Consider the following 25,468-nt stretch of genomic DNA (forward strand, 5'->3'; position numbering starts at 1 on the left):
ATGTAGTGATAATTTCATATATATATATATATATGTTACCGTTAAAACTCGAAATCCGTCAAAACCAGTCTCAACTAGTGAAAATTAGTTTAAGCAAATATAGATAGATATAAAGTGAGATTTCGTAAGATCTAGAATCACTGACAAGTTAGGTTTGATTTCTTTAGGTTTTTGTTTGGTAAAAGTAAAAAAAAAAAAAAACCTAAACTAACCGAAACCCTAGATCATATATGTAACAGATATGTCGGGCTTATAGGCTTTGAGGTTAACAACTTTTGTCAGGTTTACTACGCTGCCATCTAGTTGTTACATAAGGAGTCACGTCATAATTCCCATTTGAATTGCATTAGCGACTGTGCTGCCATCTCGTGTTCGTTTACGGGAGACGGGTGGCGATCCTGGCGGTTGTTCTCTTCAAAGTGCTGCCGATTTTAACGTAGCGAGGAGTTATCTGTTACATATATGATCTAGGCCGAAACTAACCTGTCATTGATTCTAGATCTTACGAAAATTCGCTATCTATTTACATTTTAACACTAGCTTTTCCTAGTTGAAAAAGCTAGTTGAAACTGGTTTTGTCGGATTTAGGGTTTTAACGGTAACATATATAGTGCAATAAGAATTTAAATAATATGTTGTGGCTTTGATAAAAGTGTTCAAAATTGCTTTATAGCACTAAATTGGAAATGACAAAAGTGTGCAATATTCGTTACATTGGGGGGAGGATGTCGTTATATTGGTGGGTGGATGCTGTAACTTGACCATTATTATTATTATTATTATTATTATTATTATTATTATTATTATTATTATTATATAAATATACAATAAAATCTAGAGATATATTTTTTTAGAAAATCGCGGGTTTTCGAAAGCCATCTAGCGGGATTATACGAACAACTGTTGACAACACTGATACTAATATAAATATTCCGTATCAGGTCTTATCATTCTATGCTAATTTTGTCCTTCACCAGTGCTTAAAATTGACAGCTGAAAACAGGTATGTAAATGTGTTTTTTTTTTTTTTTTTTTTTTTTTTTTTTTTTTTTTTTTTTTTTTTTTCAATGAGCAGTGGTAATATACTTTTGCATTTTATTCCACAAAAAGTTAGGAGGAAACGACATCCAAAAACTTTCCTGCATGCTTACAATCTATTGTGCTATACATCGACTTGTCCTAGAGGCATGTATTTAATTCTTTGCATATTACTGAAAAAAATGGGGTACAGGTACATATTTACATTTAAAACGTGTAATTCATTATTCCATAAGGTTCAGATTTTTTATTACAAATATTCTTTTTGTATTACACGCTTACCAGTTTGATATTTCGGATAAATGTCTATTGTATGCAGGTAAATATTCATATTTGTTTTTTATATTCTAAAAATTATGTTTATGAGCCATATCTATTATCATATGGGTACTTCTACAGAACTAGATCAAAGGAGGCTCCACTTTTTCCCCTAACAGTTCCGTAGTACGAATAGTATTCATCTGCTGTACCTAGTAACGATTGGATGTATAGTCCCCGTAACAGATGATCCCCTTGTCGAATGTGTGATCGTCCAGGGAACAATTCGCCGAAGTTGAGAAAGTGACGTAATGATGAATATACGATTGGAAAGTTAGAATGAAGGATATAATTTGCTAACTTTCTGATAGATTATGGTCGCACAGAATAGTGGGAGAAAAGTATAACCGAATGTTTCGCAACGAATTGGATCTTAATTAAGATGTCGCTAGATCTATAGACCTGTCCAAATAGATAGATAAACGCCACAAAGAATTGTTTGCTCAGATATCCAATTAGTACATTGCGTGTGGTATGGTTATGAATCTACGTAATATATGGCTAGAATTATCGACAATGATAAACTTTAAACTTCCGACCACAGGAAACTACATTTTCCGAGCACATGTTCAAATTGGAAAGGAATCTCCACAAAATCTAATAGCCCAAGTATGCGTCTCTGTACAATAAAATATCAGGAGTAGTGTAACTAGTTTAGACAATTACGCATTTCTCGTTTTGCATATATCATTTTTGTTCCGGCAAGTTGATATTCCTAATCTTACTATTAATTGTGTTATTCTTTAGTATAAACAGAATTTTAAGAGAGGGAATTGACACTTATTTAAATAAATTGAAGGGCAAGATTTGATTTCCTCTCGTAAATGGTAATATCGAGGCACAGAATATAAAAGATTGTGAAGTTTCCTGTGTAAGCGAAATCGGTAATCTTTTATATTGAATTAATTGATGAACTAGTGGACTTACTCGTGTTAAATATGTAATATTTGTCCGCCTTACAGCTGTTACATATTTAACACGAGTAAGTCCACTAGTTCATCAATTAATTATATTCAAGTGTTAAAAGTGGTGTACGCAAGATTCAAAATGGATTTTATATAGAGTCTCAGTAACTAGATAGAGCGAACGGTAATTTCATAGAAACGATGGAAACTATGTTATCTTCCTTTGTGTTATTTCCTACTATCGATATGCAAAGTCTACTTAGTTTTTACTTCGTAAGATGAATCGATAGATGGAATTGGTGTTAGATATTTTGATATTTGAACGTTTTATAGATTTGTACATCGAGCATTTTGTTGGTTTAGATTTAGATATAGTTCCAGAACGTTGTTGAGTGTGATCCAGCGATTACATTGTTAATTTTTTTTTACCGTTTTTTGAGATGGTGGACCGTTATTTTACCATTTGAAGGCTCTGCTTGTTATTCTATCGGTATGTGTGACTTGTGTAGATTTTGGATCAAACTGTAAGGTAAGCTTTGCAAGCGATTTGAGAAAAGTAATTATTCCTGGCCTACGGCTTTATTTATGATATTTATGGACATAGGAAAACTATTATGAAAAATAGAAGTATTGTTTGATTGTTGTAAGTTTTCTATTCAACAGAATATTGAGTATGTGTAGCTCCATGGGTTTGCTGTACACTGGAAGTCCCAGATCCTGAGGGTGATTTAAATATTTATACAGTTTGTGATTGTCGTTTTAATTTTGCATTTTCTTGTATGTAAGAAATATTTCTTTACTTATATATTTTAACTTTTTTCCTCATTTAAATTTATATATTTTTTGTTTTTATTTTTTTTCTGTATCATGTATGATTATGATATGATGTGTGGAAGTTATGTTATTACAATGAATCATAGGGTGCAGGGTGCGCATTTCCCTAAAATATTGTAAATTTGTATGTATTGTACGATATGGTTTCATAAAATATGTTAAGAAAATTGTGACTATTATCTTAATCCAATATCTATAACTTAAAAGACGTTTGAGACGTTATAAATTACGTCACGATATACTATCCGCTGTAGGATATTACCCAATAAAATTTAGGCGTACCTATCTAAGTATATTTACTTACTTACAAATGGCTTTTAAGGAACCCCAGTTTCACTGCCACCTTCATATAAGTCGTACCATCAGTCCCTATCCTGGGCAAGATTAATCCAGTCCCTATCATCATATCCCATCTCCCTCAAACCTATTTTAGTATTATGCTCCCATCATCGCCTGGGCTTCCCCAACCGTCTTTTTCCCTCATGTCTTCCAACTAACCCTGTGCATACATTTCTGGATTTACCCATACATGCTCCGCACATCTCAAATGTTTGGATTTAATGTTCCTAATTATGTCAGGTGAAGAATACAATGCGTGCAGTTCTGTGTTGTGCAACTTTCTCCATTCTCCTGTATGTTCATCCCTCTTAGCACGGCATGTAGTACGTATGGGCGAATCCAAAAATGCATATAGAGTGTTAGTTGGGAGGCCGGAGGGAAAAAGATCTATAGGAAGGCCGAGACGTAGATGGGGAGATAATATTAAAATGGATTTGAGGGAGGTGGATATGATGATAGAGAATGGATTAATCTAGCTCAGGATAGGGACCAATAGCGGGCTTATGTGAGGGCGGCAATGAACCTCCGGGTTCCTTAAAAGCCAGTAAGTAAATAAATACTCTATGTGTTCGCGCGCGCATACATAGAAATACTCACTCTACGCAGATGTAGAATTATTACTTACCAAGCCAGTATATCTATCCAAATCGCTCACATTCTGCAGGTTGTTATTTAATTTCCTTTTTCAGTCGTAATGGATGACTTGATGAAGATGGAACCTGACTCCGACCCACTTGCTATACAGACAAGTGATAACGCAGATACAGAAGAGAGGAAGCCTTTATCTGAGGTATATTGAAAGCAGCTACTTTTTGTTTTCTAAATATATCATTTATACCTGGGGAGCATATACCAATGTAACTTAAATATTTTTCTTGAACGTGATGGAACATAATAAACGAAGTTGAAACTTGTGAATGTGATATGCCAACCGTAAATATGTAATTTTATTTCACATTAAAACACATATTTTCACAAACAAGAAGCATAAGAACTTTCAAATCCGAAACCTCCTAAACTTCGCAAGTCTGTCAACCTCCTGGATGAGCCAGTATTTGCTGTTTCAATTTATTGGTTTATCCGAATGCTTTCCTGCACAAATTTGTAGTTTAGGAAGTATAACAGTGTTTGATCTACAACTGTAGCATTCACTGCCTCATTAAGTTTTCCATGAACTCAAGCTTTTAATCATGGTCCATTATTGCTTTTATCGTTTGTTAATGATATCGTGAATTGTGTACAACATTCTAAAATTTTATTATTTGGCGATGATATTAATTCTATAAAGAAATTAAATCTATATCTGATTTTAAGGTACTTCAAAAAATAGTACAAACTTACATATTTGGGGTGTTAATATTAAATTGTTATTTAATATTAAGTCGCATAGTAGGCCTAAACTCTGAAAAAGGGCATATCAGGTGGTGGCACATACTGACATACCAACTTCATAGCATCTTTATACTTGGCTGCTTTTATCTAGAGATGTTCTGAATGTATTTTTTGGTATATGAGGGAAGAAGGGCCATTCTTGTTCATAATAGGAAAGTGAAAAAATAAAGTTGTATTTAATGATTCACTACACCGAACAACCTGCTTATGTCGCATGTTATACTGAAATAGTCTGTAAGTAGAAATCATGAACTTGAACATTTCTAGTGTTCTTTAGTAGTTTCTTGTAGCGGGTTTGGTAACACTCACTTTAATTCTTCAGCATATATTGACTTACTGGAATGACTTCAAAGTTTTTGGAGCTGTCTGTGACGACTTTATACCAGTCCTGCGGAACATATAGGCGTTCATGTTTCCTCTTCTGTGATTCAACAATTCGAAATGAGCGATCACGGGGTAGAAAACTGCGATCCAGCTCTGAAAACATGTGTGTGATGGTCTGAAATCTGCCTTGCTGCACCAATGTAAATAAATATTGCACAATAGTATGGTTTTCATTTTGTGCTGCACAGTTGTCTGAAAACATGAAAATATGCTTAAGAGATTTCTTGCAAACTGCAGCAAAGAAATCGTCAAGAAAACTAATGTCCTCATTGGGACTCTTTTTATCCCCACATTCATCATACATGTAGAAGTAACTTTTACGAGTGCTGCTTACATGTATGCAAAAGCTGTAAAGCCATAGCTGTCTGCTGTAGAAAACATTCCCTGATGGTATGGTAGGAAGATCCATATTCTGCTGAAAATCAAAGCAGATAGTTTCTACAGTTCATCTGCCTTAGACAAAGATGACTTCTCTTTCAACTGTAAATAGAAGAGATCAGCTTTCCTAAGATGTAAGTCTTTCTGAATTATAAGGGGTCTTGTTTCTTCTTCAATTTGAGATTATAACATCTTCTTCTCCAAGATATAATAGTTTTGGCAAGTATCATACCAAAGGATACATTACTAAAGTTTGTAGTGAAGAATCTATAGTAGAAGTCATAGCTCACTTTATACTTTACCTCCAGCAAATGCAGTTTCACACACAATCACTTCATATGAACCTAGACGAAACTAAAATGAATAATAATAATAATGATAATAATAATAATAATAATAATAATAATAATAATAATAATAATAATAATAATAACAATCCAGTACGATTTATTGTCATTCCATGTAGGCATTAGTTTTTACTTTTTAATTAGCATTTTTATTATATTGTATAATTTAACCTGTTTGCATTTAATTATTTTGCTTACCTTATATAAATAGTTGTGCGCACGAGGAATGCCATCTCCACTTTTAACACGGCGTCATTGGACATCACGAACAGTTATCAGGCCACCCAAATATGCATCTCGCATTTCTTTATTCTTCATGTCATTAAATGATTTCAGTATGTTTTTGCATTTGGTTACCAAGTTTCTGGTAACACTGGCGCTTGCATTTACAGTCGGATTCAGAAACACGAACAGGCAAATGCTTGCCTTTCTTGTTCACGTATGATTTACCTGCATTTCTAGTTCCTTTCTTGTATTTGAGAGCCACCGTTTTGGATTACGTTTTCTCTCCTTCTTAAATGAATCTGTACTGGAACTTTCATCACTATACACACTTTCATTTGGATTATATTCACCGTCAGAAGCAGAAAATTCACTGTCGCTAGTCTCCATGTTGACACTAATGTGCTACTAATATAATACTGACAACAATGGATCAATATTAACCTTCTTATTTGTCTTTTAAGCTGTGATAATAGTGCTGCTTCCTGTTAATAATAGTAGTAGTAATAATAATAATAATAATAATAATAATAATAATGATTTATTTAACCTGGCAGAGTTAAGGCCAATACGGCCTTCTCTAACACTCTACGAGGAGTAAAACTACTTTACAAAAAACACTACAAATTTACAAAGTACACTACAATTTGACACACGAAACTGACAATAAAGTAAGATTTTGGTGAAACAACAAGGTGGCTCCTGGAGCTGCCTGGTTTTACCGCCAAACAATAAACATGTACAGGTCCAAAATGCATTATAACTGTGAATGTAATTCTTGGAACTACTTGGTTCCTCGACCAAACGATAGAGCGTATTTTTTTCTTCCTCTCTGCACAAATATCTCAAAAATGAAAAAAATTGGAGCTGCCTGGTTTTTCCCCCCAAACCCCTCAATTTGTCATATTTCCCAAAATATGTTTTTGTTAATTTGAAGCTACTCTCACACTTTATTTTCATTTTTTTTTCTCTCTGTTCTATTTTGTTTTGGTTTTTAATAAGAGAATGTTTTCTTTTCCTTGTTTATGTTTTATAAATTACTTTGTCAGTCTTGAACATTGTAATTGGGCTTTGCCTGTTATGTTCAATAACAAATAAATAAATAAGTTCAAGCTCCTTCTGTTTTGTCGGTGATGACAAACTACCGCCATCTTGAAGGCTGTAACACTATCCCTGAATGATACAGTCTGATCTGTAATGGTACCTACTCTGTGTTTCTTTGAGTTGTTTTACACAAGCATGAGTGCTTGAATCCTAATGGGGCCTCTTAGATCTACTACTAGGCCTTGCTACTGCTTTTTGATTTGGATAGTCTTTTTGGAGGGTTTTTAACCCATCATCAGGCGCATTCTATTTTGTGACATGGCTAAATGTTTTAAGTTAATGTGATGTAAAAATGTATTAGGCTTAATTTGAAATCTTGCCTTCAATATAACACAACACATCATAACTGATAACCACATCTTTTGAATTACATAACACAGTTATATACAAAATTTATGATTCATTGAAATGGATTTGTAATATTTAACACAATCAACACACTTGAACAACTTCTCGTCCACACATAGTAGTCACACTGTAGTTCAATTAAAATGGCTTTGGTATGATTGGTTGTAATTTAGTCTTATTATGTTTTTGTAAAATGTAACATATTTAATAATTCTAGACATTTAAATAGTGATATTTTTAAGTACGTAACACATTCAAATACAATTTTTGCATTCTTTTTTAATTATTCTTAAAATGGTAATACAAGTGATTAACAGTAATCATGTACATTTATTTGAGTGTAATATGGTATAGTTACGTAATTCCGATTAAATGTGCATATTTTAAATTTTGATTTTAATTGGTAGGCCTACACTTAAATATTTCACCGTTTTTTTTTTTATGTTTCTAATATTGACATCAACAATCTATACTCTGGTATAATGTAAAAATCTTCACTACAATTTTGATTCAATGTACTTTTCCACAAGATGTCTCTAATTATGAATGTCTGAAGATGCCATACTGAATGGTGAAAACATTAACAATTTTAAAAATATTATATAAATTTATAATTGCATAATTTACATTGAAATAAGTCATATGATTGAATAAAATTCTTGTTTAAATTAATGCTTTTGTATGTTGCGTTGCAAGTTTTTTAAATTGATACCCGTTCATTCGTTGTATTAATGATAGTGTGGACGGACTTTATAAATAGTCATGGGTCTTTCGTGTAGGTCTACAACTTTATATCATGTATTGCTCATTTAATTTTTCTCTTTATTTTGCAGGAAGGAAATTTATTAGACTTTCACTTCACTGAAATAAAAACAGAAATTATGGACCACAGGTGTGATGTGAAATCAGAGATGACATTTGAGGAAGCTGCAGTGCCTATTGACTTTTCCATTGTGAAGAATGAAGCTGAGGTGCGTGCAGTTTATGAAGTGTGTTGGTCCCTAGTTCTCTCTGTTATTTACTGACTACATGCAGGTGACCAAGGGATACAATGATGGTTGCTTTCATCCCTTTAAATTTCTTCATCCTGTAGTCAGTCGTAAATCTTTTCTACTTCATTTTTATGGTAGACCCTGCAGTCTTCAGTGTTCCGTAAACCATGATAATTTTGTTGTTTACATCGCCACTGATAAATTTTTAACCCTCTGAGTTTTATTTTAATTTAATTTCCCTTAATCCTCACATTCTTCATAACAATTTTCCATTACCGACTTTACCTTATATATTGGATCAGTTGCTGACATCTGTCTGGTTCTCACCTGTGATCATCTCGAAATGTGGGTAGCAAGAAAACAGACCTATAAATAATGTTTTCTTTAGTTCGTGGACCTTTAAATTTAGTGGATTGTCGGGTTGCAGACAAGGAATTAACGGGCCACTAGTTATTGGATCGTTAAGCAAGCATCTTTGGATTTGTCGACCTGGTTGGCAAGTTGGTATAGCGCTGGCCTTCTATGCCCAAGGTTGCGGGTTCGATCCCGGGCCAGGTCGATGGCATTTAAGTGTGCTTAAATGCGACAGGCTCATGTCAGTAGATTTACTGGCATGTGAAAGAACTCCTGTGGGACAAAATTCCGGCACATCCGGCGACGCTGATATAACCTCTGCAGTTACGAGTGTCCTTAAATAAACCATAACATTCTCTAACATTCTCTTTGGATTTCACAAGTGACGCAATAGGACGTGAATGAATAAAAAGTGAACATCGGCTGCTGGACTGATGTGAGGCATTGCTTTTATTGTTAGAATTTGCAATAAATATAAACTAATACGAACCAGAAAGAAATCAGGAACAGATGTTTCAGTGAGAAAGATAAATATGCCAATTTTTTTATTAGAAATAGCGCATGACTGCATTAATTTTATAGAAAATAGAAAGACAGTCTATAGAGCAGATACATTCTTCCTTAGACGAAATAAAGAAATAAATAGTAACTTCGCTTTTCGAGGAATGAATGAATAAGTATATAAATAATTAATCAAATTATCATATATCGATACCTGTATCTACAAAAATGGTGATTTAGTTTAACTACATTAGTATTATTTGGATTAACTACATTACAAAAATATTCTTTGTTCTTAACTTTTATGATAAAATGTCTAGCTTTCATTAATCAGATAATCTTGTCGTACTTTAATTTTTATTGTAATTGTAATTGTAAATTTAATATTAATTGTAATTTTATTCTTCATATTATAGTTGTAATCCCCTTGTAGAGGGGCAGAGAAGGCCTGACGGCCCTATCTCTACCAGGTTAAATAAATAAATACGTATAATTGTGTTCACAAAATTAGTCGTTGTACTGATATTTTGTTCTCGAATAGAAGATCGTGCAAAGTACAAACATATAAGAAATTTGTCTATTTTGAGAAAATAATTTCCAAGCTTTTTTTTTATTATTTACCTGCAAATGTACATATACGAAGAATCACTTTTTAGCCATTGATATGCAATATTATTATAATATCTTGTATATGTAGGCCTGTTACACAAAATATCGCATGCCCAAATGTCACACATGTAACATTATGATGAATAAAAAATATTAAATTACTCGCCAATACACAAAATGTACGCAAGGTGGCTGTCTAACAGAGGAATAAATATTATTATAGGAGGGAAATCAGATCTCTAAGTTAGTGAATCCTTTAATGGATCAATAACACTTAAATATTTCTTGGAACGCGTCTTTCGAACTTATTGGTCCATTAGCGGCTAATGAAGAAACAAATGCTTTCTTGCAACCCACTATCATTGTCACTTACACTTTCAATTACGGTAACTCAGTGTTTGTGCAAAATTTACTTAATAGCCTACACGATATTTCTTAGAAATTGCTATAATTTCTTGTTTGCAATTCTTTTGTATTTATTTATACATATCATTGTTTTGCCAAGAATGCTTCTATTGTATATTGCATTGGGTACAATTTTTTTTTTTTATCTATGGAGTGTATAATCTACCATGCATTAATAGTTCATCTGTTATTGTCCTATGTGTCTGTTTTGCAAAATCTTGATTTGCAGGAAAATTCATGTGGATTGGATGAAGTGAATGAGGAGGTCAAACTGGAAGTAACAGGAGAAGAGAATGAAGTCTTGACTCAAAGGTGAGTGAAATACATCAGTCTTTACTTTGTCGTTGGTTTCACTCTTTAATTATATCACAACAAAATAAATATATTTTTAGTTTTAATATAATTATTTTTCAGATGAAAGTATACTTTGCGGGAGCAAATAGCTTAATTATACCATTTCCTATAACTATCACCAATAAAAGTTTTACCACTGCTATACCATTACAACTATTGATGCTGAAGTTGCTGCCATTCAAGGAAATACGAAAGCATAGACCTGCCCTCACCTTATCACATTTAATGAAGGCCAATTAATTGAATCCTTTCATTTTAAAATTGTATGTACCCAGGAAAAATGGTTTCCATTAATTTCTTAAGTTTGTCCTCGAATTTCTAAAAGAAATTTGTTGATAACATCTATGTTATTCAACTGCTTTCAGTTCTGCTTGTCTCCTATAGATTTGGGACTATTTCTATGTTCAAACAAGGAAATTAATAAATGTGGGATGTTTTGAATATCTGGATTTACAAGTTTCAAAATTATTATTATTATTATTATTATTATTATTATTATTATTATTATTATTATTATTATTATTACTATTACTATTGTTACTTATGCTACTACTACGACCACTACTACCATAATCTATACTAATAATAAATCTGTAGCCAAACTTTTTCTAGTAATTTTCGATTTTCCAAAAATAATTGGTGTTAACATGCATAATTAGCCATCCCTCAAACCCAAAATCGCTTTTTTGAAATTTTTGTTTGTATGTCTGTTTGTCCGTCTCCACATTTGTTACCTTTTCTTGCAATAATGGCTGAACGGTTTTGGATGAAAATTGAAATATAAATTAAGTTCGTTGTAGCTTAGATTTTAGGCTATATGACATTCAAAATACGTTATTTAAAAGGGGGGTTATAAGGAGGCCTGAATTAAATAAATCGAAATATCCTCCTTATTATTGATTTTTGTGAAATATGTTACATAACAAAAGTTTCTTTAAAAATGATTTCCGATAAGTTTTATTCTGTGCAAAATTTTGATAGAACTGATATTTAATGAGATAAATGAGTTTTAAAGTTAAAATACAATGCCATCTAAGGCGGTGTAGTGAAATAAAAACAAATGACTTCGTCTATAAGGAGCCTTGGACAACAACAATCGAAAGCTATGAAACATAGCTTACAGAGAATGTTTCTGTGTTTGTATGAAGTAATATCGGAAGCTAAATTAACCAATTTGTATATTTAATTACACTACTTAACAAGGTTTTCATAACATGGACAAGAATAACGATTTTTTTGTAATTTGTATGTCCTGATTACGAATATGGCATTGAAAAAGTGCCTACACGTCACATTTTTTCAGAAACTTGTATTTTTTAGTTAGCGAATCATATAAAAATGTGTTAAAACCTAGCCATTTGAAAGAGGTTCTTTTCTTTAACGTCGATCTTTTACACAATTATATAGCATTTCCGTTTTTTAAGGTACCATTTGGAACATACTTTCACTTTTGTGGGTTGAATGAGTGTTACCCTTAGCGATGGTTTATTGTTTTATTACTCTTATTATGCAGCTGCACGGAGGGTAGATCACATCTGGATATTACTGACTAAGGGAAAGGAGGAAATACGGTCGCTGTTGTATCGTTAGACAAAAAATGAATAATTTTGTGATTAGTTCTGATTGTGGAAGTGTTGTGAGCGGTACTAGTTATTCTGTAATAGTGTTAAATGGATAGCAATCGTTGTTCCTGTTGTCGGGAATTAACTTTGAAATCACAACGTCGATAAATAACAGAGAATGTAAAAACGGCATATTACTTGTATTTTGGCTATAAAGTGGGTGAACAAGATAAAAATTGGTCACCACACGTATGTTGTGTAACATATTACGTGAAGTTAACAGAGTGGTTGCGGGGGAAAAATAACAATGATTTGGCGACAGCTCACCAGTCATCTGGAAGATTGTTATTTCTGCATTATAAAACCACAGGAATTTTCAAGGAAAACTAAAGATAAAATTGTGTGTCCTAATTTCCCACCAGCCATAATACCCGTGCCACATTCTCCTGAACTTCCTATCCCTATCCCTCTGCCCAGTGGGGAAGATTATGTCATTCCAAGAAACACGAACTATCAGAATCCTCAGACTACCCTTCAACTTCCACTGATCACACCTACATTCACGAACATCATAGAACACCACATCTGATACGACAGGCAGAACTTAATGACCTAGTTAGGGATTCAGATCTTTCCAAGCAACACGCAGAACTATTAGGTTCTAGATTACAAGAATGGAACTTATTAGCAAAAGATACCAAGATTTCCGTGTTCAGAAAACGAAATGATAAACTGATTAGTTATTTTGTAATAAAAAATTCTGTTTGTGCCTGCAAAAATGTGAACAGGCTTATGAATGAATTAGATATTCAATATAATTCAGAAGAATGGAGACTGTTCATCGATTCACCAAAACTAAGCTTAAAAGGAGTTTTATTGCACAATGGCAATACAAAACCTTCCATCAGTGGCTCATTCACTCATTATGAAAGAAACTTATGAAAACATGTCACTAATATTGAATGCAGTAAATTGTAATGAACATCACTTGGCAATTTGTGGAGATTTGAAAGTAATAGCTCTGTTGCTTGGATTACAATGAGGGTTTACTAAGTTATGTTGTTTTTTTATGTTTGTGGGACAGTCCAGCAACAGCACAATATTATGTGGTGAGCATAATATTAAATATCCTCCGCTAGTGCAACGTGAAAAAGTACTTGTTCCTCCACTGCATGTAAAACTAGGGCTAATGAAAAATTTTGTGAAAGCTCTAGATAAGAGTGTAGAAGCCTTTCAACACTTAATGACTCTATTCCCTAAAACCAGTGATGCTAAATTAAAAGAAGGCGTATTTGTCGGTCCGCAAATTAGAAAACTTTCTAAGGACAGCATTTTTGAGAAAAAACTTAACCCCACGGTATTATCAGCAAGGAAATCTTTTACATCAAAGGGCTTTTAGGGAATCACAAGGCAGAAAATTATCGCCGATTAATAGAGATGTTACTAACAAAAAAAAAAAAAATGGCCTGCAGTATGTCACTGAAGATCCACTTCTTACATTCACATTAGGACTTCTTTCCTGAGAACTTGGGACTGTAAGTGATGAGCAGGGAGAGCGATTTCACCAAGATATTGCTACAATGGAACAACGATATCAAGGAATATGGGATCCAGCGATGATGGGCGATTATTGCTAGTTTTTAAAAAGGGAAGATTCCAGTTCTCATAAGAGAAAAAATGAAAGTTTTTTTTTTATCTTTCTCTATTTTATTGCACGAAGAGTGGCTTTTATAAGTCTCAATAGCTGATCAGTTATTGATGTATCAGTTTTATCTAAATAAGCTACCCTTGGAAATTTTCACACCAAAAATGAGAATAAAATAATTTTTAATAGGTAAAAAATCCTGATTTTTCAATGTATCAAGTAAGTATCTATAACACAAAAATGTGACGTCTTACGACCTTTTCATTGTCATTTTCGTGTTCGGCGCATGCAAATTGGTTAAGATCAGCCTGTTTTATTAATGTTACGGAAAAAAAGTTCAAATTTGTTGAGTAGTGTTATTATTTCACTGTTGGAAAGTGTAGTTTCTCTAGATGGAGATAATGCTATAATGTTATTACAGTAACTTCTGAGTGAATCCAGGACAGGTAAGATTAAAATAGTGTTCGCGTAGGCTTCCACGGTTGGTGTACATGGTGTGTGTGAATAAGCTTCAGTGCCTCTACCGCGTTGTCTTGGTGTTGGTGGCTGACGTTTCGACCGCTGTGTTGTGGTCATCTTCAGAGCAGTCCAACAACTGCTCTGAAGATGACCACAACACAGCGGTCGAAACAAAAGCCTCCAACACCAAGACAATGTGGTAGAAGCCCTGAAGCTTATTCACACACTAAGATTAAAATAGCTTCTTATGCACAGAAAACTTGATAGGCTATTCTGTACATTCGTATCCTGTATTTCTTAAAATAATATTTATGTACAATTCATTCATTTTCATCTCAGAGAATAAACGAACAACGAGAGTGTATTGATTTAGTATGCAGTAATAGTATGTTGGCTTAGCAATCCATTATTTTTTAATTCAAATTTTAACTATGCTCAATTGAATCGTCTTAAAATATATAAAATATATATGCAATAAATGCGATGCAAGAAAATTGAGTAATGAGGCAAGTTTGGCATTATTATTATTATTATTATTATTATTATTATTATTATTATTATTATTATTATTATTATTATTATATTTTTGCTGAAAATACTGCAGATATTGCTACTACCAGCACCTCCATTAGTACTACATTTATTTATTATTATTATTATTATTATTATTATTATTATTATTGAATTTGTACCATAGTTATTAATTTTATTGTATTAATTTTGTCACTCTCTTGGACTTTATTGCCCAATATTTGTTGTCCATCACATCGATATTAGTAAATAAATGAATTATTATTATTATCATTATTAATTTTACTATCATTATTGCTGTTATGATTATTGTAATTACTATTATTACTTAATTTTATTAAGTTAATCTATACAGAAGTAACTGAAGGTGAAAGGCCATTATGAATTTCTCATATATTACTTTGCTTAATGCGTATATATTTCCTTATTGGAAATGTAGACATTCTTTGCACTAATAACACTTATAATTGTTAGTGTTGCAGTTAGCCATAATAGCGGAGTTGCAAAATTCTGCGAAAATATTCCTGAAGAGGATGACGACAAGAAATACGATTGTGACATTTGCGGAATGTCTTTTCTCGAATTTGCAAGACTCAAAAGCCATTACCTCGAACACAAATGTAACGAGCAATTCAATTGCGATGTGTGTGGAAGGTATTTTTCTCAATCGGGTGATGTCGATAAGCATTCATGCGTTCACTCAAGCGAGAAACCATTTAGTTGTGACGTTTGTGGAAAGTGTTTTACAAGGTCCAACTGTCTCAAGAGGCATTCACTTGTGCACACAAACGAGAGGCCATTCAGTTGTGATGTGTGTGGAAAGAGTTTTTCTCGCTCGGGAAATCTCGAGAGGCATTCACGCATGCACACAGGCGCGAAACCATTCATTTGTGACGTGTGTGGGAAGAGCTTTTCAACCTACGACTATCTCAAGAGGCATTCACGCGTGCACACAAACGAGAGACCATTCAGTTGTGATGTGTGTGGAAAGAGTTTTTCGCAATTGGCACATCTCGAAAGACATTCAAGCGTTCACACAGGCGCGAAACCATTCAGTTGTGACGTGTGTGGTAAGTTTTTTGCAAGATCTTCAAATCTTAAAACACATTCAGTGTTGCACACTGGCGAGAAACCGTTCAGGTGTGACGTTTGTGGAAAATGTTTTTCGCTCTCTAAATACCGCGATATGCATTCACGCGTACACTCAGGCGTGAAACTATTCACTTGTGACGTCTGTGGAAAGAGTTTCTCGCGCTCCATTCGTTTGAAGATACATTCACGTGTACACACAGGTGAGAAGCCATTCAGTTGTGACGTATGTGGAAAGAGTTTTTCGCAATTGGCACATCTCGAGAGGCATTCACGCGTGCATACAGGCGCGAAACCATTCTGTTGTGATGTGTGTGGGAAGAGTTTTTCAAGTTCTTCAAACCTTAAAACACATTTAAAGATGCACACTAGCGTGAAGCCATTCAGTTGTGACGTTTGTGGAAAATATTTTTCATTATCGAAATACCTCGATAAGCATTCACGCGTACACTAAGGCGTGAAACCATTCCGTTGTGACGTCTTTAGAAAGAGTTTTTCGCTCTCCATACATTTGAATGAGCATTCACGCGGCACGTGAGTGGTAACTCTTGTAGAAGCTCTTCAAATCTAAATTAGGCATTCTTTCGTTCACACTGTTATGAAGCCATTCAATACAGGGGTCAGTGCAAATTGTTCTTTTAGCGCGGAATATCTATATCCATTGACGTGTTCACTTGCTTGAAGCCCTTTCGTTATGATATGTGTGGGAAGGATTTTGCACCCCGGAATACTCTACTGTATTCACGTCTTCACTCAAGCGGAAAGCCGTTTAGTTCTAAAGTTTGTGGAATGGGATTTTTGCTCTTGAAGTATCTCAATGTGCATTCACATATCCACAGTTGAGAAGCCATTCAGTTGTGATGTGTGTGGGAAGTGTTGCACGTCCGGTTAATCTCCAGATGCTTTTTCGTGAAAAACCGTTCACTTGTGATATGTTAGGAATGGATTTTTCGCGTTCAGATAATCTTAATGTGTATTCACGTATGCATACGTAAGTGTAACTGTTCAGCTGTGATGTGTGTGGAATGCGTTTTTTATGTCCCGCATATCTCACTATACATCCATGCGTGTACATAATTATATTTCATTATAAATATTTCAATATCCAGCACTTTAATCACTGTATGGTTTTGTAATGTTAGCTTTAATTTGTACTTCAGCAAGATAATCTTTGTTTGTTCTTAAACTATAAAAAATTCTCTAAGTTCTATTAATAAAGTAATCTTTTATTACTTTAACTTTTATTGTAACTATGAATTTAACTTCGGAATATGTATGATAAGAACTTTCTTTTGTTAAATATTATTAACGTACCTTGTTAACATGTTTTGACATATTTTCGGTCATCTTCGGAACTGGTCGTTGTTGGTCTTGGCGCCTCTTGTTTCCTGTGTGGGTGCGTTCGTAGTGTAGAGTCAAAGAGAGTATGTGTTTTGACTCTACACTACGAACGCACCCACACAGGAAACAAAGAGGCGCCAAGACCAACAACGACCAGTTCCGAAGATAACCGAAAATAGGTAGAAACATGTTAACTAGGTACGTTAATAATATTTAACACAAAGTTCTTAGGCCTATCATACATATTCCGAAATAATACAGTGTTAAAAGTTGTGTAATCAAGATGTGTAAATTTAACATTAATTGTAATTATGATTGTATTCTTAATATTATTGTTGTAATCCCCTGGTAGGGGTGAAGAGTAGACCTGGTGGCCTTATCTCTACCATGTTAAATAAATAATTATATAGAATACTATACTGTTGATAAGTCAAAAGCCATATGTTGGATATTGTGTGGAAGGTTTTTTTGTGATATGAGTGTATCTAAAATGGTGTTTACGCTTACTTCCTGGCGAGAAGTGATTGATTTGTCAACTTTTGGCTTAACTTTGTTGAATAGGGGAAGTGTGAAATGTGATGTTTGTGGGAAGATGTATATATAGCCGAGTAGTCCAGAAACTCAGGAATCCATTCCCACAATGAAAAAACCGTACTAGTGGAATGGCTGGGAAAAACTTGCGTACTATAGTCATTTCAAAATGTAGGTACGCTTAGACAAGCGAGAAACATTTGAAGAGCCTTATCTCTCCATACGTCCAAGTAACACATTTCCTTGGAAGCGCTTGCTCGCGTACAAGCACTCCAGAATCCATTCCGTTTGAAGGGTATGGCTGTATGTTTCGTACTCACAGGTCTGAACTGTGACAGTTCCGGAAATTCACTGTGACTCGTAATAGCTATTTTATCGGAAAATTTTTGCGCGTTCAATAATATTTACCTAAGATAAGTGCACTTTATCTTGGAAAACTACAGTGATTGCATTGCAGCCTTAATATCAATGATTTACTGTCAATAACCTTTTGATTGGCACGAAAATCTTTAGATCTCCGTTTTGTTGTCCTTCAAGTTAATCTTCTGATTTGCAGTCGTTTCCACTCCAGATTTGTTACATATACATACCTACATCACATCCGCTATGAATCACGTATCGGCAGAAATGGCGCTTTCTCGCAGCTCCGATTTTGGAACTAATGAGAGTTGGAACCAGTGACAAACATCTCACGCTAACAAGATCACAGGTTTATAACTTACACCTCAGCGCTATTGTGGAAAGAATTGTCTGGATTCAGGTTACTTACAATGGCAAGCTCGCATACATACTGGGGAGATGTAATCCATTTGAGATATTATTGTTATTATTATTACACTGATATGCATTTAAAAACATTTCTGCTACAATTAATTGTTCTAATTAACTAAAGTGCCTTGAATCCGAATCTGTATTCATATTTTCTGTGATTTTGAAAATAAAAGTGAAAAAATGTGAAAGTTGACAAATATTATAATTAAAGAAATAAATTCAATACGATAGTTTAAGTACTGAAAGTAGTTGGTTCCGGGCCTGTATTCAGATTTTCTTTGTCACGCCATGATTTTCTGTATATTTTGAAAATAAGGTCGAAAATTTCAAAATTTAAACAAGAATATCAGGAAAGGCAAATAATGTACTGAATAATAGTATTACAATATATTGTAATGCCGTAATATAACATTGGAGATTATAAAATTGTTTATGAGCCCGAACATTATTAATAATTATTATAGTTTCCAGTATTAAATATTATTTTATATATTTAATTTAATAATATATTAATTCCTATAAATTATTATTAATAATTCTTTGGTCAAAAAAATGAATTTTTCTAAAGTGACTTTTTTTTTATTTTACTCTTAACTAAATTTAAGTATAATAATGAAATTCTTGTATGTTGGTCAAAATAAGATCATTTTCAGTGTAACATACAAGAAATTTTATCATTTCAAATATTAGAAAAAAAATACTTGTCTTATGTGCTGAGGTACAACAGAAAAATCGACTTTTTTACTTATGTGCTTTTTCCCGACCAAAAAATTTTTATACCAATTCAGACGTTCAAAATGTCGCACGAAACGCACCGTTTTGATGCCCTTCGGGGGATCCCTCTTTATGCATCAGCAATAATTCGCCAATATTGCTTCATTCCATTTGTCCTGGTACCATATTGCCATGTATATCAAATCCTAATGAAAGTCGATTGCATTAATCAGGTAGTCGATACATCTCTGCGATTGTTTCCCGGATTCATTACTTACTTTTGGAATTCTTCTCTTTGGCGGTGCACTTCAATAGGAAGTAATTTTACTGCACTAATGAAGATACTTTCTATTCACAAAATAAACACACATTTAAGGCTTATACTTAACAGTTGCAAGAAGTTCCACACGAATAAATATAGAAATGAAGTGCAAATTAAGCTTTCAGGAATAACTCCCTGTGAAGTTAATTTGAATAATTTCGAGGGAAAAATTGTTCCTTTGGTTAAACGTACGTTTAACCAAAGGTTCCGGGTTCGATACCCGGCCCCGGAACAATTTTTCCCTCGAAATTATTCATAGAAATGAAGTGATTTTTTTTTTCAATTTTTCCTAGCTATATTAAACAAAAAAAATGGAATTTAGGTTTTCCTTGTTCAGAACTTTTCATTTATATTGTTTTATAACACTTTAGTGATGCCATTATGTCTAAATTACCAGCTTTAACTTAATAATAAAATACTAAAAATAATAATAATAATAATATAATTTATTTAAGGGTATATACTAATTTCAGTATTTAGACGGTTTCATGAGCACGAAGGACATATTAATTGCTGCTTTGTCCTGTATTTTACAGAATGTTTACTTTAACTCACATTACCCAGATTTGACTTACACCACTTCTGCTCTGAATGGCTCAGTTATGAAATTGCTTTAGTTACGATATTCTCAATGCTCAGCATATATCAACGTAATCAAATATATACTAGATATTTACCTGCTGCTACAAGACAGCAATGTGGAGAATCTGTGGCTCATCATAGGCGTACCGGTATTCAGACACTCATAAGTCTTAAGTAAAAATTGTTATTTTAAAGCAATAAATCGACCTCAAAATGATTATATTCGGTAATTTTTTTTCCCTGGACTCTCTTCTTCTGTAATACGTCAAAGGATTTCAGAAAATGATACTGTGAACTTTGCTATAAGAACAGACAAAAACTGTCAATTTCGTACCCCAATGCACTGCTTCTACTGCTAATGACAAACCTAAACTTACAGTCAGAAAAATCTCCTTCGTCAGAAGTTGCATCCACTCCTGATTTACAGCCGAATGCAGCACAGTATTTCGCCATAATAATAGTAAAATTCAAGAGACTTTTTATTCAAAGAAGTTTTTCTTTCGCCTAAACATCCATTTGCCATATTAGTTAGAAGGAGAGAGAGATGCAATTCAACAGTGGCAATGCTATGGTAGTAACACGTCACGGTTTTTTGCGGCATTTGTATATAGCCGTGGGCGAATTGAGTTGAGAGGGAGAGGGAGGAAAAAACAAAAATGCAAGGGAATTTGGGACTGAGAAAAACTGAGTATGTAAACTCGAACCCTGTTCGCAACTTGTCTCAGTGTGGTTTCGCTGCTCCACTGAAAAAATAATGTTGAAGGGGAAACAGCCGAAAATAGACGTAACGCAATAGCTACCACATAAGAGCGGTGAGGAGGAGTCGTTAGAGAACCTGACTTAAGGATCACAAGAAACGCCGGAAGATGTAAGTCTGCACATTGAAAAGGTACTTTGTCCCTTCACAGTGCCAGTGGAGTCCAGTAAACTCGCTCATATGACAAGTGTGATGTTCGAAGGCTGAGCCAAGACCGCCAGAAGAAACATTTGGATTTGTAAGTCAGAACTGTTAAAGTCCCCTGTGCGAATAAAGTCGAACTCGCTTAAGTAACAGGGTAATGTACAAGCTAAGGCAGATCAAAATTGTTTGCAAAATCAACGGAGTCCTTATGGGTAAAGGAATGTTGGTTCGTGGTCATTTATTTTAAGGTTCATCCCGATATTTGTCTTCGAGATTTAGGAAAACCTTTGGCAGGATGAAAGTGAATACAGGTACTGTCATTGTGCATTCAGTTTACAATTTTGACATTACTGGACATAAGTAATCAAGAAACCTACGTGTCACGGTCTTCTATGTGAATTGCTATCAAGCTAACTTAATTACACTTTGTAAGAAATATAATATAAATTTGCGGTATCAGGTCGTATTATTCTATGCTAATTTTTGTCCTGGATCACCAGTGCTTAAATTTGACAGCCGAAAAGAGGTATGTAAATGTGATTTTTTCAATGAGCAGTGAGCAATATTCTATTTTATTGTATTCTACAAAAAGGTAGGAGTAAACGACATCGAAAAACTTCCTGCATCGATTACAATCCATTGTGCTGTACATCGGCTTATTCTAGAGACATGTATTACTGTAAATTCTTTGCATATTACTGTAAAAATGGGGTTCTGGTACATATTCACATTTAAAACTTGTACTTAATTATTCAATAAGGTTCAGATTTTTTATTATACGTATTCTCTGTGTATTACAGACTTAACAGTTTGAAATTTCGGATAAATTTCTATTTTATTATTATTATTATTATTATTATTATTATTATTATTATTATTTTAAATTTTATCTTTAAGAGCGATAAAATATTATTCATGTTTCTTATATACTAAAAATTATGTTTATGAGCCATATCGATTTTTATTTGGTACGTCTACAGAACTCGACCAAAGAATGCTCCACTTTTTCCTTTAAGAGTTGCGTAGTACGAATAATATTCACCTGCTGTACCTAGTAACGATTGGATGTAAAATCCTCGCAAAGAGGTTGTAGTTCTATATCTAGACACACAACTGGCGTGGTGTCGTGTTCAAATTTGAAACCTCTCGCGCAGGTTCGCGCGACGCCATGTTTTGGGAGAACGAATAATTATTTCTATAAAGCATCCGGAGTTTAGAAAATGCCATTGAGAATATAGGCCTAGGTGTTTTCTTAGTGGATTCCCTCCTTCACTGTAATATAACTAAATTTATTTACGTATTTTCTAACGTATAATATAAAATAACAGAAGTAAATCTAAATATTGTAACTAAGCATTGTTTTAAATATAAACGCCTTATATTGCTCGTAAATAGACTTGTTAGTTTATTTCTATTTGCTATAACCGAATACATGGAATATTTTTACTTATGTTTTTTTATATACGTTAGAAAATACGTAAATAATTTATTTAAATTATATTACAAAGAGAGGGATGTCCGCTAAAAATGTATATACAGTATACCCAATGGTATTTTCCAAACACCTAACGCACTGTGATAATAATCCTCAGTGCTTTGAGAATCAGAGGCGATATGACTCTTCTACTGCAGACATTGATTGCAATTCCCTCATTCTTACATCATTGTCAATGACACAATATTGTCAAAATGTGATTGTATTCATTGCTGGCTTAGTTGTTAAATCATTAAGAAAAATATGGTGTAATAAACCTAAAGAACTCAATTTATGGTACGTAGCCTACCAGCAGTAAACAAAATGTCTCTTATTTTTTTAACAAAAGAATAATGGGAGTCTTGTCATACCATCATCTGAGATTATAGAAATATGCCGCTTAAGTGAAAGAGCGATTATACAGATGTTGACAGTTCAATGGCATATTACCACCCACTTTCACATCGTGAGAAAACAATGTGCTGTAGAAGTAGAACACTTGTACAATCTTTCTACACTAAGAAGGGTCCCCTGGAACAATGTTGTATATCACTTTTGGGCGAAATTGAGTTATCCATGTAGAAATGTTGTACATCAGGACTAGAATTCACTGATGCAAGCATTATGTTACTATGCCATCTGTTGTTAGTTTTGTAGAATTTAAAAAATCGGCTTCCCTGGAACAACGTTGTATATCATTGCAATATGGCGGATGTGAATAACATTTATCTTTCTCCAAGTGCACTAAAAGCGAATAATAAAGGGAAGAAATGTAAAGTGAACGCCGAAAAATGGAATTGTAATTTAAGGAAAGTCCTAAGGAATAGTGGCAAACCATATACAACGAAAAAAAGGAATACAGATCGAAGAGAAATCACATCCAATTGAGGTAAGTGGAAGAATGTTGTATATCAATCACGTGCTAGTATTATAGTATGTTTTTTCTTTGTTTGGTTCTATTTGGTGAAATTAATTAATTATGTTTCTTAAAAGCTACATAATATCTTGCCTGTGTAGATACGACTATAATACAAGGAAAAACAGAATGTGAATAATATCGATTAACTAGATGCAAGTTAATATAGGTTAGGTATCTTTGATTTATCTATTAGCTTTTCGTATATTTTGATCCACAGCATTTCATCACTTACTAGATAAACGTCTTAAATTCAGTAGTAATTGCTCTTAGTTGTATTATTTTACCTTATATTACAGTGGCGTCCATGCAACCCTAAAAGATGCTTCAAGAGGGGTTGTGCTATGCTTTCCATTCAACAAAAAATGAAATTATTTGAAGAGTTCTATGTTTTCTACTACAATGGGCAGTCTCAGTTCCTGTACAAGTGCATACAGATTATGGACCCAGTGAAAAGACGAGGAAATAACAGTGATGAAACCTCAAGACGAAAATGTACTTTCAGGTATTTCACTACAGTGGACCATAAGCAAATTGAAGTGTGTATGAAAACACTATGTGATATATTTTCTGTAACAGCACGAAGATTACAAGTTCTTCAGGGTAAAATGAAAGAAGGAATTCAAATTCCTACAGATAAGCGTGGTAAACACACAAACCGCCCACATGCTGTCTCAGATCAGTTGAGAGATATGATAAAGGTACACATTGACAGTTTTCCTAGACAAATAAGCCACTACAGCCGTAAGCAAACTAATTCTGAATATTTAGCTGCAGACTTAAATGTATGTAAAATGTATATGTTATTTAAGACAAAATATCCTCATATTAATGTGAGCAAACATTTTTATGAAGATGTTTTCAGATCTGATTTTAATTTGTCATTTGGTGTTCCACGGTCCGACACATGCAAATATTGTGATCAATTATTCATTAAGCTAGCTGCAGCAGATACCGATGAACAAATGAAGGCCATTTAGGTTCAGAGTGAGCTCCATCATTGTAAAGCTGAAGCAGCTTATGGAATGCTGAAAAGGGACACAGATTTAGCTAAGACAAATGAAAATGTTATTGTTTCATGTAAAGATTTACAGCAGGTCTTGTCATGTCCCACTTTAAAACATTCCAGTGTATACTATCAAAGACAGTTGTCTTGTTATAACTTAGCAATACATAATATGGGTAAAGGAGAGTGAGAGGGTATGAATGTCTAGCAAAACGAGGATCAGCTGAGGTTGCATCTTGCATGTTAAACTATATTATAGATACATTTGAAGTATTATCTCCTAATCAGGAAAGAAAACTCATTGTGTGGTCAGACCGTTGCATAGGACAGAATAATAATTGGAGAATGATTGCATTGTACAGATATTTAATACATACAGGTTATTTTTCTCAAATTGAGCAAAAATTTCTGGTCTCAGGGCACAGTTTTTTGCCCTGCGACCGAGATTTTGCTCTTATAGAAAAAAAGAAAAGAACTGCTGATGTAATGGTACCAGGCGAATGGAAATATGTAATAGGTGAGGCATGTGTATTAAGACCTTTCACTGTTAGAGAGATGTATCAGGCAGACTTTTTAGGCTTAAGTCAGATAGAATCAGACATGCAGCGGGATCCTGAACTGAAAATAACTCATGTAATGTGGCTAAAGCTTAGTTCAGATGACCCAGAGGCAATTTTTGTGAGGGCTAGTCACAATGTGCTACAGTCATGGCATCGTTACTCCCTCTTGAAGAAGAAACGGGGTAACCAGGCACAAATTAGTTTCCCCAAACCTAGTGTAAATTTCCCTCCATTGTATTC

The 25,468-nt window shown here is 33.8% G+C and overlaps 2 protein-coding genes and 1 long non-coding RNA gene across 4 annotated transcripts in view; all 3 read left to right on the top strand.

Moving 5' to 3' along the window:
* The window catches only part of LOC138691317 (zinc finger protein ZFP2-like), a 499,579-nt gene that overhangs the window by 307,313 nt on the left and 166,798 nt on the right, over window positions 1-25,468 (top strand). The gene's annotated exons all lie outside the window — the stretch shown is intronic.
* LOC138691321 (gastrula zinc finger protein XlCGF26.1-like) lies at window positions 831-17,521 on the top strand. The gene is made up of 5 exons (XM_069813203.1): window positions 831-1,003; window positions 4,124-4,224; window positions 8,443-8,580; window positions 10,700-10,782; window positions 15,496-17,521. The coding sequence occupies exons 2-5, from the start codon at window positions 4,129-4,131 to the stop codon at window positions 16,562-16,564; spliced, it is 1,386 nt and encodes a 461-aa protein (XP_069669304.1). The 5' UTR covers window positions 831-1,003; window positions 4,124-4,128; the 3' UTR covers window positions 16,565-17,521.
* The window catches only part of LOC138691312 (uncharacterized), a 54,205-nt gene continuing 48,155 nt past the window's right edge, over window positions 19,419-25,468 (top strand). Inside the window, exon 1 of one of the 2 annotated variants that reach the window (XR_011329816.1) lies at window positions 19,419-21,798. This is a non-coding gene — a long non-coding RNA (uncharacterized lncRNA). The remainder of the gene's footprint in view (window positions 21,799-25,468) is intronic. The other variant, XR_011329815.1, reaches the window with a different exon arrangement.

The sequence above is a fragment of the Periplaneta americana genome, chromosome 16 (assembly GCF_040183065.1).
Source record: "Periplaneta americana isolate PAMFEO1 chromosome 16, P.americana_PAMFEO1_priV1, whole genome shotgun sequence".
NCBI classification, from domain to species: domain Eukaryota; kingdom Metazoa; phylum Arthropoda; class Insecta; order Blattodea; family Blattidae; genus Periplaneta; species Periplaneta americana.

Excerpts from the sequence above, each read along its gene's own strand:
- LOC138691321 (XM_069813203.1), top strand. The coding sequence starts at position 4,129 with ATGGATGACTTGATGAAGATGGAACCTGACTCCGACCCACTTGCTATA. Across the intron at positions 4,225-8,442 it reads AGAGGAAGCCTTTATCTGAG|GAAGGAAATTTATTAGACTT; the intron begins GTATATTGAAAG and ends TTTATTTTGCAG. Across the intron at positions 8,581-10,699 it reads TTGTGAAGAATGAAGCTGAG|GAAAATTCATGTGGATTGGA; the intron begins GTGCGTGCAGTT and ends CTTGATTTGCAG.